The sequence below is a fragment of the Suncus etruscus genome, chromosome 12 (assembly GCF_024139225.1).
Source record: "Suncus etruscus isolate mSunEtr1 chromosome 12, mSunEtr1.pri.cur, whole genome shotgun sequence".
Lineage (NCBI taxonomy): Eukaryota > Metazoa > Chordata > Mammalia > Eulipotyphla > Soricidae > Suncus > Suncus etruscus.
Window position 1 is genome coordinate 98441279 of NC_064859.1, and position 22269 is coordinate 98463547.

The 22269-nt window shown below is 43.6% G+C and overlaps 2 protein-coding genes across 3 annotated transcripts in view; one reads left to right on the forward strand and one right to left on the reverse strand.

Moving 5' to 3' along the window:
* The window catches only part of FAM98A (family with sequence similarity 98 member A), a 582326-nt gene that overhangs the window by 334337 nt on the left and 225720 nt on the right, over positions 1-22269 (reverse strand). The gene's annotated exons all lie outside the window — the stretch shown is intronic.
* LTBP1 (latent transforming growth factor beta binding protein 1) overlaps positions 1-22269 on the forward strand; it is a 275135-nt gene that overhangs the window by 210065 nt on the left and 42801 nt on the right. The window contains exon 23 of the mRNA XM_049784171.1: positions 3011-3136. Coding sequence (XP_049640128.1) covers positions 3011-3136 — 126 coding nt within the window. The remainder of the gene's footprint in view (positions 1-3010; positions 3137-22269) is intronic.

The following is a 22269-nucleotide window of genomic DNA, read 5'->3' on the forward strand; positions in this document are numbered from 1 at the left end:
CTTCTTCGGTTTCATGTTTTGGCCTTCATGGGCCAAATTGTGCATTTCTGTGGCATCTCGGACCCACCAAAAAACCCAACTGAAACACAGTCTGGCTTTCAGCAGCACTGCTAGTGTCTAGTTTAGAAATGCCTCAATAAGTACAACCAAATTGGATGCATATGTTTCCTTCACTCCAGATATTCATGTTGTTCTTTCTAAGCCATATCCTGGAAAATAAAAAAAAAAGTCTGGGAATTTGTCTTCAGTTCCTGTCATCAAATTTTGTAGACAATTATTGGTTCATCACTGACTTCTCTTGAGGCAAGAAATGTGTGCACAGTATTTCTAACGTGAAGATGCAAACCAGGCAATTTTGAATACACCCATGTGGAAGCTAAAGGAGAAAGAGGGTTCAGATCTCTTCAACAAGATGCACATGATTTGGGAGAGAGTTCCAAGCCAGTGAAACTTGAGGGCACCAGCATCCCAGGAGAGGTACCTTACTGCATCCGGTTGGAAAGCAGAACTGAAGGTGATGAAAGTATTGAGACTCTCCAGAGCAAGGGATGAAGGAAGACCAAGGAAATAACTTTGGGGAAAGCTTCTCTCTGGTTAGGCTTGAGGATCTGTGCTAGTTTTTATCGGCCCAGTTAGCTCACGGTTGACCAAAAACCCGCAGAGACAGACACAACCGAGGAATCATGAGGCATCAGTAATCTCCCACCATGTATGTGCTACATTAGCAGTTGGGAAGAGTTAAAATTCTCAAGGCTGGGCAGAGAGATAGGGCATTTGCCTTGCACATATTCAACCCAGGGTGGACATGGGTTTGATCCTCAGCATCCCATATGTCCCCCAAGCTTGCCTGAGCAACCTAGAGTGCCACTGGGTGTGGCCTAAAAACCAAAACATAAAATAAAATTCTCAGGGCTCTCCCAGAGCCACCGTAAGGCTCAGATCAGGGCTTCTGGTGAGCAGGAAAGTTAGGACATTCTCCCAGAGCATGCTGGGAACTGGATGTGTCGCTGCCCATGGGTTCAGGGGTACCACTTTGTACAATTGATTGTCTTAGCTCACTGACCTGAGTGCAGTTCTTAATCAGAACGAAGAGCCACGGTGGGAACAAATATTTTGCTCACCAAGACACTTCATGCATGATGGCATTAGAAGAGCCTATACAAGCACTGCTGAATTCAGAGAGCACTATCCCTCTGTTGAGGAGGAGCAAGTGCCTGCAAGTTTAACGACTGTATGGTCTGATCATCGGACTGAATCATAAAAGCCCTAGTTGGGTGTGAAACTGTAAGTAGGGCCAGAGAGATAGCTCAGTGGGTAGGGCACTTTCCTAGTAAGCAGTCAATCTGTGTTCCATTCCTGGAACCCCTAATAGCCCCCTGAACCCTGCTAGGAGTGATCACTGAGCAGAGAGTGAGGAGCAAGTCCTGAGCACAAACCAAAATAATAATAATAATAATAATAATAATAATAATAATAATAATTAAACTTGGGGCCAGAGTGATAGCACAATGGGGAGGGCATTTGCATTGCATGTGGCTTAGTTGGGTTCAATCCCCGCATCCCATATGGTCCCCTGAGCATACCAGGAGTGATTTCTGAGCACAGAGCCAGGAGTAACCCCTGAGTGCCACTGGGTGTGGCCCAAAGACCTAAATAAATACCTACACATTCACTAAGTTCATCATTACAAAGCTGTGTTCATGATAATATCTTGCTCTGAAAGACCTTTTTTTTTTTTTTTCTAGCATTGAGTTTTGGTTTATCCAGTTTTAACACAAAGTCTGTTTCACTTCTAGACTTAGCAGACATTTGTGAAGTACCATGTAGAGGTCAGACACATATTAATATGAAGACACAGGGAGATTCTTTTCTGTTTATCTTGTTTTACCAAGTATGGGATTTATCCTAATCTCTACCCTGTTCCCTTAAGCACTGAGCAGTTATGACCACAGCAGCCCCCTCCCACAAACATCCAAAACTATATCTGAGAGGTGGATTGCCAGAGATATGATCTGTGCTGCAGGAGACAGCAGACATGTTTGCAGGTCTCTGGAGGGAAACAAGCATACAGTGTCTCATTCATAACAAGCATTTGGCAAAGGAGTCTATTCTTCTTTTAGGGCTCCCAGTATTCTAGAATAGTCCTGTGTTGGTAGAGGCCTTTGGATTAGACCTCAGATTGCCTTCTAATTAGATGTCTCTCGATTGGTTTCTTTGGTTTTCCTGTTAAAAAGATGTTTCCCCATTGCCTGCCTCTTCATCTGGCTTTTTTCCTCTTCCCTTGGGGTGGGCTTTGTTTATCCCAATAAAGACTTCTCAGGAGGCCTGGAGAGGAAGCTGCCATCTTGGCTCGGGGTTCCACATGGTGGGGCAACTGGCTTGTGGGTGAACAGCTTGCGGTGTGAGTTTCTGGCCTGCTATTCCTTCCCAACTATGTGTAGATTATTTTCTGTGTTGGAATTGCTGTGGATCTGCATTTCGTGTCCTATCCTGACTTGGGGCATGGGGATCCCTCTTCCTCTCTGGGGATTGTGGAATGCACAACTCACCATTTCAATGCTGCTACTTGTCATAACAGCAGCTTTGGGTCAGATACCTACAGTGACTGTATTTGTAGGCCAGAAGACTGGCACAATAGCTTGTTCATGTAATTCTACCTGAATCATCTTATTCGTAAAGATTTTTTTTAATTGTTGGTTTTGGGGCCACTCCCAGCAGCTCTCAGGGGTTCCTCTTGGCTCTGTGCTCAGGAATTACTCCTGCCAGGCTCATGGGACCATATGGGATGTTGGGAATCGAACCTGGTGTGCAATTGTTCCAGCCCCCCATTCTTAAGATTTTACTTCTCTTCTGCTGTGGGACTCGCAAGACTAGTGATGTGATTTGTGCCACAAAATAACTGTCCAGTTCTTTTCTAACAGTGATGCAAGTGTGTAAGAAAACAAAGCCAGTTGTTTGGTTTGTTGTTTGTCTATTTTTTTCAAATATTGGGCACTTCTTTCCCTTCCAGATATTAATGAATGTGAACGGACTGGTCTCTGCGGTCCCCATGGGGAGTGTCTAAACACAGAAGGTTCCTTCCACTGTATCTGCGAACAAGGCTTCTCAATCTCTGCAGACGGCCGGAATTGTGAGGGTAAGAGAAATCAGAGGGGATTGTGCAGTGATGGCTTGATAAAGCAGAGTGGAGATGCTTTCTACTGAACGGGGCACAGGCACATGGATACTGAGACCCCTAGATTTAAGTCCTCAAAGCAGGTTTTCCTGGAGGTGATCCCCTTCCTGAAATCGCAACATGTGGGGGGGATGCAGGACTACTTGGGAGGCCAAGAGGCCCCTTCTAGTGCTGAATCAGTGAATGAGTCAAAATGTGCAGCGAAGTTGGATTTCAGGTGCGTGGGGGACAGTATAGTAACTTCCTTTGAAGGTGACTTGAGTCTGCCTGAGGTCACGTTGGTTGTGTCAGTGCTCTCAGTCATTCTGTGTCTAGCAAAGATGCAACATTTTATGAAATTTTAAATGATCTGAAGAATCTCTCTCGATTTTTTTAGTACCATTTCCAGCAGAGGATTTCTAGCTGTTTCTCAGAGACCCTGAACTCTAAGGCAATGTATGTTCTCACTTTTCAGGATTTGTGATCCCCTGAAAACAAATGTGCCAGTAAGGTGACATAGTCACTCTGTGTGTGTGTGTGTGTGTGTGTGTGTGTGTGTGTGTGTGTGTGTGTGTACAGGCTTGTTTATAATGCAGATTATTTGCATAAGACAGATGTTCTTAGTGACTTACTCTAGCTTGATACATGGAAGAATTTTCATCCGAACCTTTAGGTTAAACCTCAACTGAAAATACCATCGTGATCATTGTTTTGATCCTTCTGACTCAGAAGCTAGACTGTATTTTTGTATTTGTCTGTTTCTTTGTTTTTATATTGTTTGTATCTTCTTTACACTGCAGCACTCAGAGGTTATTCCTGACAACCTGGGGACCATATGGGATGCCTGGGATTAAACCTGGGTCAACTGCATGCAAGGCCCTGCCTGTTGTGCTATTGCTCTGGCCCAGTAGGTTAGATCATACTTTAAAGAAGTAAACAGCCAAGTTTCTGTCTGGACTTCTAGTAGGACACATGTTTTGCTCAGGAAATCTAAAAGAGCAGGAAGTGTTTGTGCTCCTGACTCAACTGAAAACTGAACGGCTCAGAGCAAGAGCTTCTGGAGCAAATTATGAGATGGAGAGGGAAGGGCTGACCTCAGAGGACACAAAAGATACTGATGATTATTGTCTTTCTCCCTGTTACACTGCTACACCAATACCAGAGTTAGCTTAGCAGAAAGAGACAGCAGAGTGGGGTTGAAAAAGAGTTCAGGTGGAAGGGGGCTGAGGGAATCAGTAATTAGAAGATGGGAAAGACAGCACCCAAAGAAAATGGTCCCAAGACATGTACAAATGCCTCCTTTCCCCTCGTTCAAGTTTTGGGGTGATTCTCACTAGTGCTCTGAGAATAGAGGTATGTGGCAGTTATACAGTGGGGAGATGGTGGCGTTCCCTGCACAGGGAGAGATACCCCTTGGAGTACCCAAGGATATTGGCAGAAGCAGGTCCCACATTGTGGGTCAGGCTGGAGCTAAAGTCTCAGCTCGGACTAGTGGTTGGTCCCTACCCTTCTGTACTGGGGCTCCAGTCACACCTGGAGTGAGGTCTAGGGACTGCTGTGACCAGAACAAACATGCACTTGGGATCACTTGCCAGAACCCAAAGACTCAACTGAAGTCTGCCTCTCCTCTTCCCTTGGAATCTCATCCTGGAAATATTCTACACCTTTTTACACACCAACTCCTGCAAGTTGTGTGGAAGAGACAAATTCTCGGTTCAGTGTTCTTGTAACTTGCCTCATCCTGGTCTTGGCCCCAGATTTTCAGAGTGAAAAGTTTCTGGCTGCTCATTGACACAGGGCTGGAGTCCTAACGTGTTGGTTCAACGCCTGAGACTAGACACTTTTATAAGGGTGAGATGGCTGTTGAGAACAGGCAGCCTAATGAGAAACCTCTTGAATGACTGCTTCTGGAATTTTCCTCAAGGAACACTGCCCAGATGCCTTTCTTCTCCTGGAGAGGTGGTAGTGATGTCCTGAATCATTGCGGCTTCCCCTCTGGGCACTTTGGAGGGTGTTTCTTCTGCCCTCCCTAGCAGGGCAGCCACAGGTCGGGTGTGTATCTGCTGAGCCCCTTGGGTAGGTCCTTCCTGCTGCTTTGTGGGTAAGTGCCTTCCTGGCATCAGTGTTGGGAGATGTCCTCTAAGCAAGTGGGATGAGAGGTATCTACCAGCCGAGGGAAGGCCACTGTGCCCCGGTTCCCCCAGCTCAGAAGGGGCCAGTGATGAGACCCCACAAAGAAGGGGTCCTCCACGTAGTGCTCCCATATGCTTGGAGAAAGAAGCCCACCCCCCACAGCTTCACCGCTAAAGGGGTGAGGGGGAACATTGATTTGGTCCAGGCTCTGTTTTGGTTCTACATGGAAAACATCCCCTGTTCTTTTTTTTCAGTTTTATAATTTTTTATTATGAATTATGAGAACAAAAGATGCAAAGAAAGAGGATAAGGTAAAGTTACAGTGGAAGGACAATCACCCATAACATAATTATCAGAAGAAGTCCCCTTGCTGATATCTTAACTTTGAACTTTCACCAAAGAAAGTTAAGATAAATAAAACAGAATCCATGTGCAATTACTTTGTCCCTCAAGTCCCCAGATTGTAGCACATGATAATATTTCTTAACAGCACACAAGGCAATCTAAAGCCATCAAACTTACGTAACTCCTTAAACATTAGAGGCATAGTATTTTTTACATTTCCATGTACATGCATATTAGCTTAAGTTAACCTCAAATTTTAAGTGGGTGTGTTTTAAGGATTAGAGTCAAAGGAGCACAGTAAAAACGGTGTTAGAGTGGCAATTGTTGTTTGCATAGGCCCACCAAAATATGAGAGGCATGGAAAGGAATAGCCTTGGCTTAAATACAAAGAGATCCTACCCCTGAAGTTTCCTGGCATAAGACCAGCTCTAGGCCTCAGGAAAGTTATCGTTCGCTCCAAGACATTGTCCATAGCGCCAACACACTTATCACACAGTCTCTGTTGTCGATCTCATGTTTCTGTATTAAAGATTCTGGAATCTGCATGTCCTATATTGAAGTCATGATGTGGAGTGCCTTCTCGTTTCACCTCACCATGAAAGGGGAATGCAGGAAGCCCTGTCCTGTAAGCAGGTTGTTGTTGTTAAGTCTTCTCAGTGTTAAGGGAAGTCTCTTTTGAGCAGGACGATGTCTGAGCAGTGGTAGGGTCTTCCGTGGTAGAGGATTGCTTCCAGGTGATGTTATAGACAAACCTCACCATAAAGGGGCAATACAGCAAGCCCTGTCCAGTAAGCAGGTCATTGTTCTTGTTGTCTTCTCAGTGTTAAGGGATGTCTCTTTTGAGTAGATCGATGTCAGAGCAGCTGTAGGGTCGTCCCTGGTACAGGAATGCCTCCGGGTGATGTTATATACAACCTTGACATCCCCTGTTCTTATCTGCATGATCTGGCATGATATGGCATGATCTAGGTGGGGTTAAATCCTAGGAGAGCACATGTTGGTATATCAGTAGTAGAACATGGCTCTGAAGATGTTCTGAATATGGTATGTCAGTAGTAGAATATGGATGTCAGTGAGGATCAGCTATCCCTAGAATGTAAATTGTAGGTGGGTTTTTTTCTAGTGCCCAATGAATATTGTGGGGCAGAGAGAACCCCACAGATGGGGATCTTCCTCCTGCCTCCCTTTCTTGCCTCCCTCCAGACAGAGCAGAACGTAGAGGGTTTTTTTTTTTAATTTTTCTTTGTTTGCTTGCTTTTATTTTTTGGAGGGACACACTTAGGACTTATTCCTGGCTCTACACTCAAAATTCACTCCTGGCTGGCTTGAGGGACCATATGAAATGCCAGGGACAAAACCTGGGTTGACAACAGGCAATGCAAGCGCCCTACCCACTATACTATGGCTCCAACCCTTAGAATTTGGATCTTGCCTGGAAAAATAAATGGTCCCTTTTCTTTGTTACATTCCAGTCACTGTTTTATATCCCAAGTTAGCATTTCTGCTGGCTTTCTTAAAAAAAATTCTTGATTCTTTGGCTCTTAAGATTACACACACACACATACACACACACACACACACACACACACACACACACACACACACACACACACACACACACACACCTGGGTTCCATGTGAGATTCATATCCATCTGTCCATCTGCAGAATATTTGTTGTGTTTATCAGCTCCCTCAATGTAAAATAAATCCCCTCACTGTAAAGTAAATAAATCAGTAAAATCATGTAAGATCATCCCGCATGTGTATTTCTACCCCCAGGTGGATGGGTCTGAAGAAGCATGGTAGTGGCAAAGAATGAATAAACAAGTCAGTCCAGAGAGTCATAGAGTCAGTTTGCTTCCCACCTGGTGGTATCTCTGAGCCCGCCAAAGCCGGGCTCTTTCTTTACTAAACCAATACCCATTCACCAGGAGGGGGAAGGTTGAGTAAGATCCAGGTGAACTTTTACATATCAAAGGGCTAGGTGAAAAGGAAAGAGGAAATTGGGTGAACACCTTTATTTTGGGCAAATAGCTGGATGTCATCTTAACCTCAGAATTGATTTATTCATCCACAGGGCAGAGGTGAGGAGAGCTCAGAGGCCCTAGTGAGTTTCAGTTTCCTTTGATTTAATTTATATATTCATTTACTTATTTTGGTTTTGAGGCCACACCTGGTGGTGCACAGAGTATATTCCTGGCACTCGGGAATCACTGGCAGGGTTCAGGGGGACCCTAAGGGATGCAGGGGATTGAATCCAAGTCTACCATGTGCAAGACAAGCGCCTTCCCTGCTGTGCTATCATCTCCAGCCCCAGTTCTGATTTCTCTTGATCACCATGACTGTCTCTTGATCTCAGTGGAGAAGTGCCCTAGTCTCTGAACTTCTTGGCTTCTCTGGTGGGTGGGCAGGCTGAAGGAACACATGTGTGATAACGTCTACAGTTGGGAAGCCCCTGGAGCCCAGACATATACAGAGTAGCCATGAAAATTACATATTCAGTGACTCATGTGGAGTGACATGGGGTATAGCCCTAGGAGCCAGACAGACCACCCCACAATATATAATCCCAGTTATCCAGGCAGAGCACTCATGGCTTATACCTGGCAGCCTTCTGTGCTGTCACCACATTAATCATGACTCTGTAGGCCTTGCACCATGACCAGTCCTCTCCTGGAGATGCTGGATCAGTTCTGACAGTTTGCTCTCTGGCCCCAGCTATGCTAAGAGACACCAGGGGAACTCCTAGAGGTGTTCAGGGGACCCCAGAACAACAAGGGTCAGACTCAGGGCTTCACACACACAAAGCCCCTGCTCAATCACTTGGCTATCTCCCTGGCCCAGGTGTCATCTTTTTCCAAAAGTTTCTTCATTCCATACCATACACAGGCATTGACTCTGCATGGCCCAGTCATTGTGGGGACTAGAGTCATGCTGGTGGTCACGACAAGAGCACTTTTGGGTCGGGAGGCAGGAAGCTAATAAGTTAAGTTATTGGCTTTGTTAGCAAGCACAGGGAGAGCTGTCAGTGGAAGGGAGCTGAGGGCCAGAACAGAGAATTGGGAGTCCATTATGGCCCTACCAAAGGCCCTACTGAAGAGTTGGCCATCATGAGGGTGAAAGTAAAGGAACAATGTGGGTTTATGCCTAAGTCAAAAACATTAAGTTGTGTGCTTGGTGTGTCTTTGCCACAATGAGAAATGTGACACAAACCTGTCACTGCAAATGCTGTCAAGGTCCCTCCCATTACCCACATATTGTCAGTGGCCAGCCAAGGGGCTAAGGACAGCGCCATACCTAGAGCCCTACTGAAGAGAACCAGAGTATAGAGCTGTAGGGCAAGTATACTCTATACGTTACTTCCTTCTAGAACAGAAATCTATTGCTGCAGGGACATGGAGAGCTGGGGATGTCCTTTTACCAGGAACCTAAATCTATTCTTTTTGTTTTGTTTTTTGGGGACCCAATGGGATGCTGGGGATCAAACCTGGGTTGTCTGTGTGCAAGGCAAATGCCCTCTCTGCTGTGCTGTGGCTATGGGCCTTGTTCTTAAAAAGAGGTTAAGGAGATAGTGTTTGGAGAGGGCAGGGCAGGTAGGGTGCGAGTCAGATGGAATCCCAGTATTGAGTGTGGTCCCTGCCAAGCACCACCAAGAGTCACTCCTGAGCACAGAGCCCAGAATAGCCCCTGTGGGCCTGCAGCTTATGCATGGCCCCAAAACACACCCAAATGATGGGAACTCAGAAGAAGGCACACCACCAGGGCCAAGTGTAAAGCTATGTCCTACCACCTATGGAGCCATTCCTACCACCTATGGAGCCATCCTAGTGGGGTGTACACAGCAAAATCCTTTTTAAAAATCTTGCAGATGTGGGGCCAGAGTGATGGCAAAGTGGATAGGGAGTTTGCCTTGCACATGACTGATCCAGGCTCAATCCCTGGCATCCAATAGTGTCCCCAAATCCTACTCAGGAGTAGTTTCTTTTTGGGGGGGTCACACCCGGTGATGTTCAAGGGTTACTCCTGGCTATGCACTCAGAAATCGCTCCTGGCTTGGGGAATTATATGAGACGCTGGGGAATCAAACCATGGTCCGTGCTAGGTCAGCCTCTTGCAAGGCAAACACTCTACCCCTGCGCCACTGCTCTGGCCCCAGGAGTAATTTCTGAGCGCAGAGCCAGGCTAATCCTTGAACACTTCCAGGTCTGATCAAATTAAAAAAAAAAAAAGTTGAAGATCAAAAATCCTGCAAATGCAGTTTTGTGGTCCTTATTTTCCACAAGAGCATAAACTTGGAATCAAGATCTTTGCATTCAAACACACACACACACACACACACACACACACACACACACACACACACACACACACACACACACACAGCCTCTCCCCTGAGTTGATCTTAGCCATTTATCTCTCTCCTTTGGGATCAGATCAAAGATGTGCTTCAAGGTTTCTGCTCCCAGTCTCCAGACAATTATAATATTGATAAGAACTGCCAGGATGAAGGGGAGTTCTCATAACTTCTAGACTGAATCCTCAATACAGCACATCTCCCTCAAAGCATTTAAAGTGTGCTACTCACAACCAGCTTCTTGGTAGGACCCATTCCAGGCTTGGTCCTTCATCAGATCACTTCAAGGAGAGCACAGCTCCCCTGTAGGATTGGGGGTGCCAGGCCGGTCAATCAGAGAACTGTGTTCCTTTTTATTTATTTTTGGCGGGTTGGGCCACACCATGTGGTATTCAGGGGTTACTCCTGGCTCTGAGCTCAGTAATTACTCCTGGCAGGTTTGGAGGACACTATAAGATGCCAGGGATCAAACCCGGGTTGGCTGGGTGCAGGGAAAATGCCCTCTTTACTGTGCTATTGCTCTGGCTCTGGAACTATGTTTCTTAAAGCCCACAGAACTCAGTGAGAACAGTCAGATGCAATTCGAGATTCCAACTCTCGGGCCCACTTTGTGCTCTGGGGAAAGCAGAAAACACCAAGAGGGCTAGTCTGAATTCAACAAAAATGAGAACAAGTGGGAGCCCTTGTGGCTTTGTTTCTGGCCTTTTTTGGTCCATGTTCTGTGGAGAGTGGAAAGAACGCCTGAACTCCTGGCTGACCACGCTCAGGATGCGTGGTGGTTTTGTGGCAGAGAGGTCAATAAATATATCTTGCGGCAGATGAGAAAGGAGCTTTGAAAGTGATTTGGCCAAAGAGCCCGGAGAAGCACCAGGACACAATAATAATATAGTACATCTGGCCATTTGGCACAGAGAGTCTTAACATTTGAGGGTAAAGAAGTTGGAAAAAAAAAAAACAAATACCCAAGTCTCTGGAAAGAGAATATAGCTAAGTGTTGACTTTTCCAAAGAGAGGGCAAGTTTCTAAAGAGAGAAGACCCAAGATCACTGCTCTCCCGGGTGCCAAGAGCAAATCAGTGGTGGAACATTCCAGATAAGGCAGTCGGTAACTTCCTACTGAGGTGGACACTGTCTTCCACTCTATCCACCTGTGCAGAAATGACTTGAATAAGTGAATGCAAATGGATATTTCAGGAGAGAGAGAGAGAGAGAGAGAGAGAGAGAGAGAGAGAGAGAGAGAGAGAGAGAGAGAGAGAGAGAGAGAGAGAGAGAGAGAGAGAGAGAGCTGTTTTTGGACCTGGCATACAGATTTTTTTTCTTGAGTCACCCCATTAATTTTTAGATCTCAAGCGTAGTTCTGATGACAGTAAATGTTTGAGAAGTCTTCCTATGCCTTTGATCACTGGATCTTTAAGCAATGCCAAGTTGTGTGTGGACAGTCATTTGTTCATTGAAGGCCAAGTCAGTACAGCCAAGAAATAGACATAAAATTCCCCCAGAAAGTGACACTGTCCCAGGCCCCTCACCTCTCAGACCTTCTGCTCTATTCCTGTTGGCCATCAGCCTTGGGAAATCTTTTGATGTCATCAACACCTCAAGTTCTTGCTAGTCAAGAAGGCTGGTGATCAGTGATTTATTTATACTTTAGATTTAAATTGTCATGCTAGATTGATGGATTCTAGAATTCTTCCTTTTTTGAGTTTTTGGAGGGATTTGTGTGTGTGTGTGTGTGTGTGTGTGTGTGTGTGTGTGTGTGTGTGTGTACATATATGCGTGTGATAGAAAGAGACAGAGAGAAATCAGTGCTCAGAGCTTACTTCTGACTTAGGACCACTCCTGGCAGGACTTGGTTGGCCCCACACAAACAAGTGTCCTACCTGCTATACTACTTGCTCCCGGGCCTGGAGAGATAGCACAGCGGCATTTGCCTTGCAAGCAGCCGATCCAGGATCAAAGGTAGTTGGTTCGAATCCCGGTGTCCCATATGGTCCCCTGTGCCTGCCAGGAGCTATTTCTGAGCAGAAAGCCAGGAGTAACCCCTGAGCACCACCGGGTGTGGCCCAAAACCCAAAAACAAAACAAAAAAAACTACTTGCTCCCACCCCAAGAATTATTCATTGCTTTGTTGAGCATCTAAGGATAGACTTTGGGTTGGTTTTCTCAGATTCCTAGTGCCAATGCACTCAAGGTCCTTCCTCGATCAGATCTCTAACTTGAGAACAACAATGGCAATAATTCAGTTCAGGCACTTTCTTTGAGAACCTGTTAGGAGTCAAGCACTGTGCTGAGGGGCCTTTGAAACTTCTTCTTCATTAATCATCCCAAACCATAAGGAAGTTCGGTGTCCATTAGTATGTTGTGGGCTGCACTAAGAGCCCAGAAAAAGGAATTTAGTGACAAGAAGTCTGGCAGCCAGCAACTCTCATGACCTGCTATCATGTTGTCTGTGGACCTCTTCCTGCCCACAGTTTCTCATTCTTCTCTTTACCCCTTTAGTTTTACTTTCCTAAAAAGAAACCCTTTAAGGGCCAGAATGATAGCACGGCGGGGAGGAAGTTTGCCCACTACTGACCCAGTTCTGTTCCTGTCATCCCATATGCCTCCCTGAGCCCACCAGGAGCGATTTCTAAGTGCAGAGCCATGAGTAAGCCCTGAGCATCAGTAGGTGTGGCCCCAAAACAAAACCAACAACAACAACAACAACAAACTCACTTGATTTTTATTAGACATCCCCATACAACCTACTGTTAGATTTTTAATGCCAATGAGACAAAAGGACTTGATTGTGTTCACCATTTTCTGCCACTGAACAGAATATATCCTTAGAAAATACCATCTGGCATGGGACTGAAGAGACAGTATAGCAGGTAAGGCAATTACCTTGCATGCATCTGCTCCGAGTTCAATCTCCAGCACCTCATAGAGTCTTTGAAGCCACCAGGAGTAATTTCGGAGTTGCAGAGCCAGGTGTAACCCCTGAGCACCACCAATGTGGACACCAAACCAGTCAAATCTGATGAAGGGCAGTTCTAGCCCTGTTTGCCACAGTAATGGTTAAGAATGTGTAGGGAAGTAACTCCAAACTGGGGTGTTGTTTATACCTGCCAGTCTTCCCTGGCTTTGGAAGACTTCATTTTCCTAGCAAGGTGTCTGACGCATTCATGGTGTCCTCTTGCCCAAGAAATTAAGCCTGAGGAGCTTTATCTAGAAGCACCTCCGATTCATCAACTCGTTTGATCTTGAATTAAGTTTTGGTCATTGCGAGTCCAGAAACAAGTTGTTAGATTTTTTTTTGTGTGTGTGTATGATCCCCTACATTGGTTATGTAACCCTTTGTGGGACCACAGCCCACAGTTTAGGAAAGTAGTTTCATATCATATAGCAGGTAGGGTGTTTGCTTTGCACACAGCCGTGCTGGGTTCGATCCCTGGCAACCCACCTGGTCTTCTGAGCCTGCCAGGAGTGTTACTATATATATATTTTTTTGGTTTTTGGGTCACACCCAGCAGTGCTCATGGGTTACTCCTGGCTCTATGCTCAGAAATCGCTCCTGGCAGGCTTGGGGACTATATGGGACGCTGGAATTTGAACCACTGTCTTTCTGCATGCAAGGCAAACGTTCTACCTCCATGCTATCTCTCCAGCCCCCAGGAGTGATTCTTGAGTGCTGAGGCATGAAATAATCCGAGCACCAAGAGGTGTGGCCCAACCTCCCCCACCCCAAATAAAAAAGAAACCAATGTCCCAATTCATGGCAGCACAGCTGTAAATTAGACCATTGGACTCAGGGCATTTGCACTTGATTTCTGCTTCTGGAACTCTCAAGCAGGGCATTTTGGGCCAGTACCTCAAGGTTCAGAATCCCACACACAGAGGGAAGCTGACTCTAGTGATATGAGGGGTTGTGAGAATTCAATACCATCATGTATGTTGGCCAACTCAGAATGGACCATGAAGCCCTTCTTGACAAATGTGAATTCTGGGAATTTCTTTTATGAATGGCTCTATGTTTATTATCTTATTATTCACACACACCCATGAATACTGTTTGTCTCCTTCACATGTAGTGGGGACACGGAACTTCTATTTGTATGTATGTGATAAATGCTTACATGATATTCGGGCAACACAGTTTACTTCCTATTTGTGAAGAGGATTTTCAGTGTCTAGTTCTGACCTCACGAGAATGGAACTACTACATATATTCTATCTCTTTTCAAATCCCAAGTATATTTAAATCATATAAGCCATAGTGAGTGGACTCCCCCCCCCCTTTTTATATACACTGCTTCTATACTGCACGCTTTGTTTTTTCCAAAGAATTCCCCGGGGTCCTCATTCCCCCAGTCACCTGCTCTGTAGCTCAAGTTTTTGATGGTTTCACTTGTTTCTTGCCCATAAAGGGCTGGGTCACTCCTGGCTTGCCTTGAAGTATTGCGGCAGTTATAATTCAGGGGGGTGCTGTCTGTTTCTGTGGTTTTATAACGATCTTTCTTGGCCTCCTCTTTGAATATAGAAAAAGAAAAATTAGAAGAGTGAAATAAAAGGGGAAAGAACTTTGGCTGCTGTTCTGTTGTCTCTGGGGCTTACATGTCAGAAAGATGAATCTGGGGTTTGATATGTTTGGCCAGGGGGTACGGCTCACTCCCAGCCTCCTTGGCATGGTCTCTTCATGTGAGCAGAATTATATGAAATGGGAAGCGCGTGGTTCAAAGAAGATGTTGATTTTCTCAGAAGGAAAGGTCACGTGTAGAATGATAAAACTCAAACGTCCATACATAACTCATATGACTGGATGTTAGGACAAAGGAGTAGTACATTTAGTAAATATATACAGGGAGGAAAAACACAAAATGTCTATTTGACACATACTTTGTGAGTAATTATAGGAGGAGAAACGTATCATTAAATTTCTGGATGTTTGCAGCAGAAGACTTGAGAATTGATTCATAACAATTTATTTCAATACTCCACTTTTGGTGAAAGTTTAGTTTCTCCCAGTCGATTAGAAATACTCTCAAGAGTGAAATCTGATTTTTTAAAATCTTTCTTCTCATCCCTTGCCCTTAGAATTTTATTTTATTTATTTATTTATATTTATTTCATTATATTATATATTTTTTGGTTTGGGGTTCTCACCCAGTGGCTCTCAGGGGTTAGTCCTGGTTTGGTGTTCAGAAATCACTCCTGGCAGGTTCAAGAAACCGTACGGGATGCTAGGAATCGAACCCGGGACTGCCACCTGCAAGGACTGCCTTACCCATTGTGCTATTTCTCCAGCCCCATGCCCTTATAATTTTAGAAATGTTTCCTGTCTCTCTAGCAAATTCAAACCCTCCTTGCCTTTTCTAGATTTTCTAGCATCTGGGAGTTCAGAGTGGGAAGACGTAGGAAGGAAATGGACATAAACTGCTCTTTAACCTAATTGAGAATTTTTATTCACCTTGAACAGAAGCTTCTATTTGGGCTTTTAACCTTTGAACACAGAGGTTTAACTGCCTGCAGCAAACCTCTGGCACTTTCGGAACCTCCCCACATGGTGCCATTGGCGCCACTCTTTGGGGGTACAAACAGCAGGCATTTGTAGCTGCTGAGTAACTCAGATACCCTTTATCTTCCCAACCCGGAGCCTTTCAAGAGCCCATGAAGAGGAAAAACCCAGACCCAGGCCTTTCCCCCAGTTTCCTGGTCATTCACTGAGCGACTCTGTCAACATGTTTTGACATGTGAAAGCCTCAATGCTCATCTTGGCTTTTTCTGAAGCAGTTCCTTCAGCAGGATGTGGCTTGTGCCATGTTCATCCTGGCCTTGAGCTGGAATGATGGAGAATCTTCTTTGGTGTCCTGAGCCCACTTCCTGTCTCTAAAAGCCCAATGGAAAGAACTCAGGACCTAAGTGAAGGCCTCATGCACTGTCCTTTTTCTTTGTGAATTTCAGAAAGGGCACATTGTCCAGCCCAGCCCAAAAGAGAAGCCCATGCTCGAACTCAGGTGGATTCTGGGAAGGGGGCAGAGCCAGTAGTGCACCTGGCCGTGCCCTGAATACTTGGTCTGATTTTCCTTGAATGTGAGCTGCTTACTCCCTAGTGATGCGATTGTCATTATAACAGAAAATTTTTCATGGTATTTTTAAGCGACAGTAGCATAAGTGGGATTGAATTTCCAAGAATTCACTTGAGTTGCAATGGGTCATGAAGAAATGCAAGGAAAAAGCTCTCTCTAAAACATATCTATTTCATCCCACAAATTCTCTTAATTTTATGTGTATTCCAATTTATTTGATTGTACTGTATTTTGAACTGTGCTCAAGACTTCTGATTCTGTCCTTAGAAATTATTCTTGGTTGGGCAGAGAGGGCCCTAAGTGATACTGGAGATAGGGCCTGGAATGGTCAGTCACATGCAAGATAAGTGTCCTACCCACTGTCCTGTTATTATTGTTTTGGCCCTTCCAATACATAACTTACAAAGTACTTTATTAGATGCCACTGGAAATTAAGTTTTGGGGTCTTGAAACTTAATTGATTTAAGATTCACTTTCACACACGAAAACTGAAGTTACATAGAGTACTTGTCAATGAGAAGTAGCAAGGTCTATTTTCCAATAATAATAATAATAAAAAACTTAACTGGCAATTTACCATTTGAATTTGAGGAAGGGATTAGATTCAGGTATTTTTATTTTTTCATTAAACCAAATCTTTGAATTATGTTCCAAAGATTTTTGCTTTTGGACCAAGTCTTTAGAGATATTTAAACTAAACAAATACAGTTTAACATGCCAAAAGAACCTCACAAAACTTAGCTATATTAAATAGTGTTTTAAAGGATTTTTTGGTGTGTATTTTGGTTATTTGGGGTTATTTTTTTTGTTTGCTTATTTTTCCCATTGCATTTGCAGTTAATGAGAATTGATCATATTGTGCTAATTAAAATATGTATGTACAAAAAGTCAAGTAAACAAAAAGAAGAAAAAGAGAAAAACAAGTAAAATACATATATGCTGTTAATTTATGACTAGAGATAATACTTGTCTCCAGAAAAGCACTCTATATTATTTTTTTCTTGGGGTGGGAAAAGGCTAGGCCACACCTAGTGGTGCTTGGGTTACTCCTGGCACTGTATTCAAGAATTACTCTTTGTAGTGCTTAGGGGGCCATAAGAGATACCAGAGATCAAACTTGAGATGTCTGTGTGCAAGGCAAATTATGTCTGTGAGATAGTATCTACTGTACTACCTCCAACCCCAAAATACTGTACTTTAAAATAAAGCTATGTTTTCTTTATTGAAAGTGAAGGAAATTTTGTTTTAAGTGCTGTAAGTTTTCTGTTTTTAAATATTTATGAATATCCATTCTACTTTTGTTTGTACGATTTTACTTAACTTTTTTAGTTCACAAGGGTGTTGTATATCTTTGAATCTATATACTGAATATTTTATCTTCATTCTCTTAAACTTGTTGATTGCAAAATAAAATCATTCTGGTTTTTAAGAGTAATACATATTTGTTTCCAGATGTAGGGGATAAAGACGAGTAATAATTGGCCTATTTTTATATGTTTCAGTATTTTGATGTTCTAATAAAATGAGATCATGTACTTTTTACTCTTTTTCATCCCATGGCATTAGATAATTTGTATTTTCCTGGTATAGTCTAAATGCCCCGGTAAAGGACATACAGCATTCAATCAGAGTCATCATACACAGATTCTTAATTCTTATACCCTAATCATTGACATGTAGAATGTTCTCTGGTCTCTTGAATAGAAGGATCTCTTTCCTCTCAGTGATCATGATCCTAGACTATATTTTAAGATGTTTAATTCCAAGATCAAAGACTATTAACACCGTTGTATGTGTGGTTAACTTTATTGGCCCTCTTGCTTTAATGCTTTTTCTCTAAACATGCTCATAGTTTTCTCTGCTTCTAAGGGGAAGGTAATACTTTGTTTTTGTTTCTTTTTTACTATTCATGAGTTTAATTTCTTTTAAGTTTGCCCTCTTCTATGAAATGTTCTTTCTTAAGAGGAAAACTTTTAGTGTTTGCTGTTTCCTTCAATTTATATGGATGCCGGACAATCATTTATTAATATTTTCCAGTTCTTTCCACCTTCTTGAATTTATCTTCGAATTTATTGGAGTTGCTCCTTATTTCATTACTTTTTTAAATTTGCTACTTTCTCTAATCTGTTGTAATCAGTCATCTATATTTCTATCAATTAAAAAATTTTTAATTGAATCATTATGAGATAATCAGTTCAAAGTTGTTGATGATTGAGTTTCAGTCCTACAATGTTCCAACACCCATCCTTTCACCGGTGTTCACTTCCCTCCTAAAATGTTCCCCATTTCCCCAGCCTCTCTATTACAGACACCTTTCTTCTGAGTCTCTCTCTCTCTCTCTCTCTCTCTCCCTCTCTCTCTCTCTCTCTCTCTCTCTCTCTCTCTCTCTCTCTCTCTTTTCCCTCTTCCCTCTCTCAGCAAGTGGTCTGCAATACTATTACTGAGAGGGTATCATGCATATCCCTTTACCTCCTTCCAACATTCTAATCTTAGCATATTTTTATACGTTTTCCTTTCATTCACCTGGGAAGTAACTGCCTATTATTCTACGATCTTCCTTCTAGAATGAGCTTTGTATATTTGCCTTTCAAACTTCCAGGCACCAATTCCCATCTTGTAAATTCTTCTGAGTGATTCCTTTGTGGCTCTGGACTGTTGCTGTTGGCCGGGATGGAGTCAGCTAGCTCTGATGCTGGTTCTAGTCCCTGCCTGCGGTTCCAAAGGATTTTTTCCCATGCTTTGACTCTGAAGCGCTCTCTCTCTCTCTCTCTCTCTCTCTCTCTCTCTCTCTCTCTCTCTCTCTCTGTCTCCCCCCCCCTTTTTCCCCCTGGGAAGTTTGAGGGTGACGAGCTGTGCCATCTTGTTACGGTTTTCCCAAGTTTTTAGTATGAGAAGCTGGAAGAGTTGCGTGAGCAAAGACCTTTTTTTGCCCAAAATGGGTTGAAAGAATCATAATTGCTTCCAGAAACTTCCAGCTGAGGCTTGACAAGCTTGGAGGGCAAATAAAAGGGATTTCAGTGGAAAATGGGCCCCGCCAGAAAGAGGGTTTCCCAACAGGATTGATACCCCAGACCTGGAGACAAGGAGAATGGCACGGATCAGAACACATCAGGAACACAGTTGTATGTACACACGTGTAAGACATGATACATAGCTTATTAAAAGGTGGATAAGAACTGGGCTGTGGAGGACTAGTTGACTTCGATTTTCCATAGGGCCCTCATTATAGGCCTTTGTTCTAGGGTATAAATAGATGTCTCTGCCATCTTGGAACTGAGTAGAAGCAAATGAGTTTCCCAGCAAAGCCTGGGATCACAAATCAGTCGAGCTTGCTGTGAGGGAAAGCGTAGAATCAATGAGTAGTAGATGGAGGGAAAACTTTATTTCACCTGACACTTCCCTTGAGTTGGCCTCTCAATGTGAGTGAGGCAGTGGACGAGGAAGGGCGGAACCTTCTCCCATAGGGTTGTAGTCAGGGCAAAGGCTTGGAGCCAGCGAGGACTTGGTGAATTCAGGGAATGGAAAAGGTTACGCCTTCTCTTTAGAGGGAAGACTGAAGGGGTGAGGGGCGTAGTGTCAGAGACAGAATAAGTGATGTCTCTGGGCAATGTCAAGAGTTTAAGACACATTCTAAGAGTAACTGGAACAGATCGATGGATTTTAAGCCAGCCATGGTTAGGCTATATTTCATCATTTCTAACATCCATAGTTTTCCCACACTTGCATATTGGAATGTTTCAAGCAATTGATGTCATTTGCAAGGTGGCTTTGTTTTTTCTTTCTTTCTTGGTGTTATATTAAATAATTATGTCCCTTTCTAGTAGGCTGTTTGAGGTAATTTCATTCAGTTAATCAAATTTGCATTTTGATTTTTTTATATTTATGGGGGGGTTGCATTTGGATAAGACCCATGGTGCTCTTTGCTCAAGGATCAGTCCTGGAGGTGCTTAAAGAATCATATGTGGTTTCAGGGATCAATCCTGAATTGGGCACATGCAAAGCAAGTGCCTTAATCCCTGTACTATCTTTCAGCCCTTACTATTTTAGATAGATACTGTTTAGAAAGTGGGTTGAGAGACATACGAAAGAAGTCAAGATATCCACAAGGATATTGCTTATCACATGTTGTAGGTCAGGCTAGACTCCTGACAGTGGGATGGTGAGAAATGAAAGAACCAGAAATGTTTTAGAGGTTAAATCTGATCTTGAACTAGGAAACAGTGTTGACTAAAACCAAGGAGAGGACAAAGGAAAAATACTGAACTGAGATTTCTAGTTCTAGATCTAGCAATTCTGTGTTTTGTGGTTAACTTTACTGACTCTGTATACAATGACACTTTGGAGTAAGTCAAATATAGGGCTACAATCCACTAACTCAAAGCTAATGGTAAAAATATATGTTGCTGTGTCAGGTAGGCAGTAAAAGAATAGCTGGAAATAGAAATTAGGAGCCTACAGAGGAAGATGATATTTGGATATTTGGATAAAGTCCTCTAAAGCGATCATATAGAATGAAGAAAAAGGGTGCTGACCACTATTGTTTCGAATTCATGAGAAAGAGACACAGAGAGAGACAGAGAAAGAGTTCATGAGGAAATGACTACAGAATTAAGAGGAAATCAAGAGCTTCCAGAAAGTGGGATTCTCAAGCCCTTTCCTAAAAGATCAATGTGTTCAGGGGCCAGAGCGGTGGTGGAAGGGGTAAGGAGTCTGCCTTGCCCGTGGTAGCCTAGGACAGACTGTGGTTCTTTCCCCAGGCATCCCATATTGTCCCCCAAGCCAGGGGCGATTTCTGAATGCATAGCCAGGAATAACCCCTAAGCGTCACCAGGTGTGGCCCAAAAACCAAAAAGGAAAAAAAAAAAAAAGGATCAATGTGTTCAATACACAGAGAGGCATTACAGTGATCATTAAGATGAGCCTTTCGGATTTTACAAAGTTGTGACTCTTGCATGAGCCATTTTAGTTAAACCCTTTGTAGAAGAGGCATCCAAGGACCAACAGGCAGTCACAGAGAGAACAAAAGCATGTGTTCCAATAGGCCAGAACTTTGGCTGTGAAGAGTCAGTGAGGAATAGGGGTAATATGCAAAGCAGCTCTTTGCTCTTCTAGAAATCATCCCGGGAAAGGTTTGATGTGAACAGGTTGGGCCAGCCAAAAGAGGAATAATATAGTTTTAATATAAAATATATAGACTAGGGACCAAGCGATAGTGCAGTGGTAGGGCATTTGCCTTGTACGCAGCTGACCCAGGATGGACCTGGGCTTAATCCCTGTTATCCCATATGGTCTTCCAAGCCAGGAGTGATTTCTGAACTCATAGCCAGGAGTAACCCCTGAACATAATTAGGTGTGGCCCAAAAACAAACAAACAAAATATATATAGACAAAAGTCCTAGTGTTGAGTGAGGCCTTCCTCAGCACGGCACCTCTGAGTCTTTTTGCCAGTGAGTTTGAAGATGCAGGATAACGGCAGAGAAATTATCAAAAGCAGTCAGTTTAAGTTTCATAGGAGTCAGCCAGCTTTATTTCACAGCCCTATCCACCATTTGTATTTCCTCACATGGCTTCTATGCTAAACTTTTCAAGCAGCCTCTCTCTGTTGCTTCTCTCTGGCTATCTACCTGTTATTCTCTCTGCTGCTCCTAAACCATGTCTTTCTCTCTCATCTCTTTTTCTCCAGACCTCCATCTATCTCCTTTTCTGCTGCTCTACTTGCTTCCTTGCTGAGTTCCAGCCCCCTGGCAACTCCTGTTTAATAATCTCAAAAGTCTCCTCTGCTCTCAGGTTCTCTCTCTTATCCCGTCTCTCCCTCTAGGCAGACTCCTCTACCCACCCATTCCAGGTGTGGACTGTTCTGATCATTCAGGTGAGATAAAGAGGAAGTTGGGGGAGGGGATTTACACAGAAAAGGAGAAAGAAACAAGATCAGAGGCAGAAAGAAAAGGCAAGTAACTTGACAAGGGGAGAGTTGACACACTCCAGAGAGCATAGAGCAAGGGCTTCTGAGATGTTGTTTACAGGAAGAACAAGGCGGTTGCAGAGTGTCTTGTGATTGGATATTTCCAGTCAAGAGAACCATCTCTTCCCGTGGGAGGATCACAAACAAGTGTCCGTGAGTGGCTGCAAGTACCCAGGCCAGGTCGAAAGGCATGGTGGGACTTGTAGTAATAGATGAACAATGCATTCAGGTGAGGTGAGACATTGGAGCAAGGATGGAG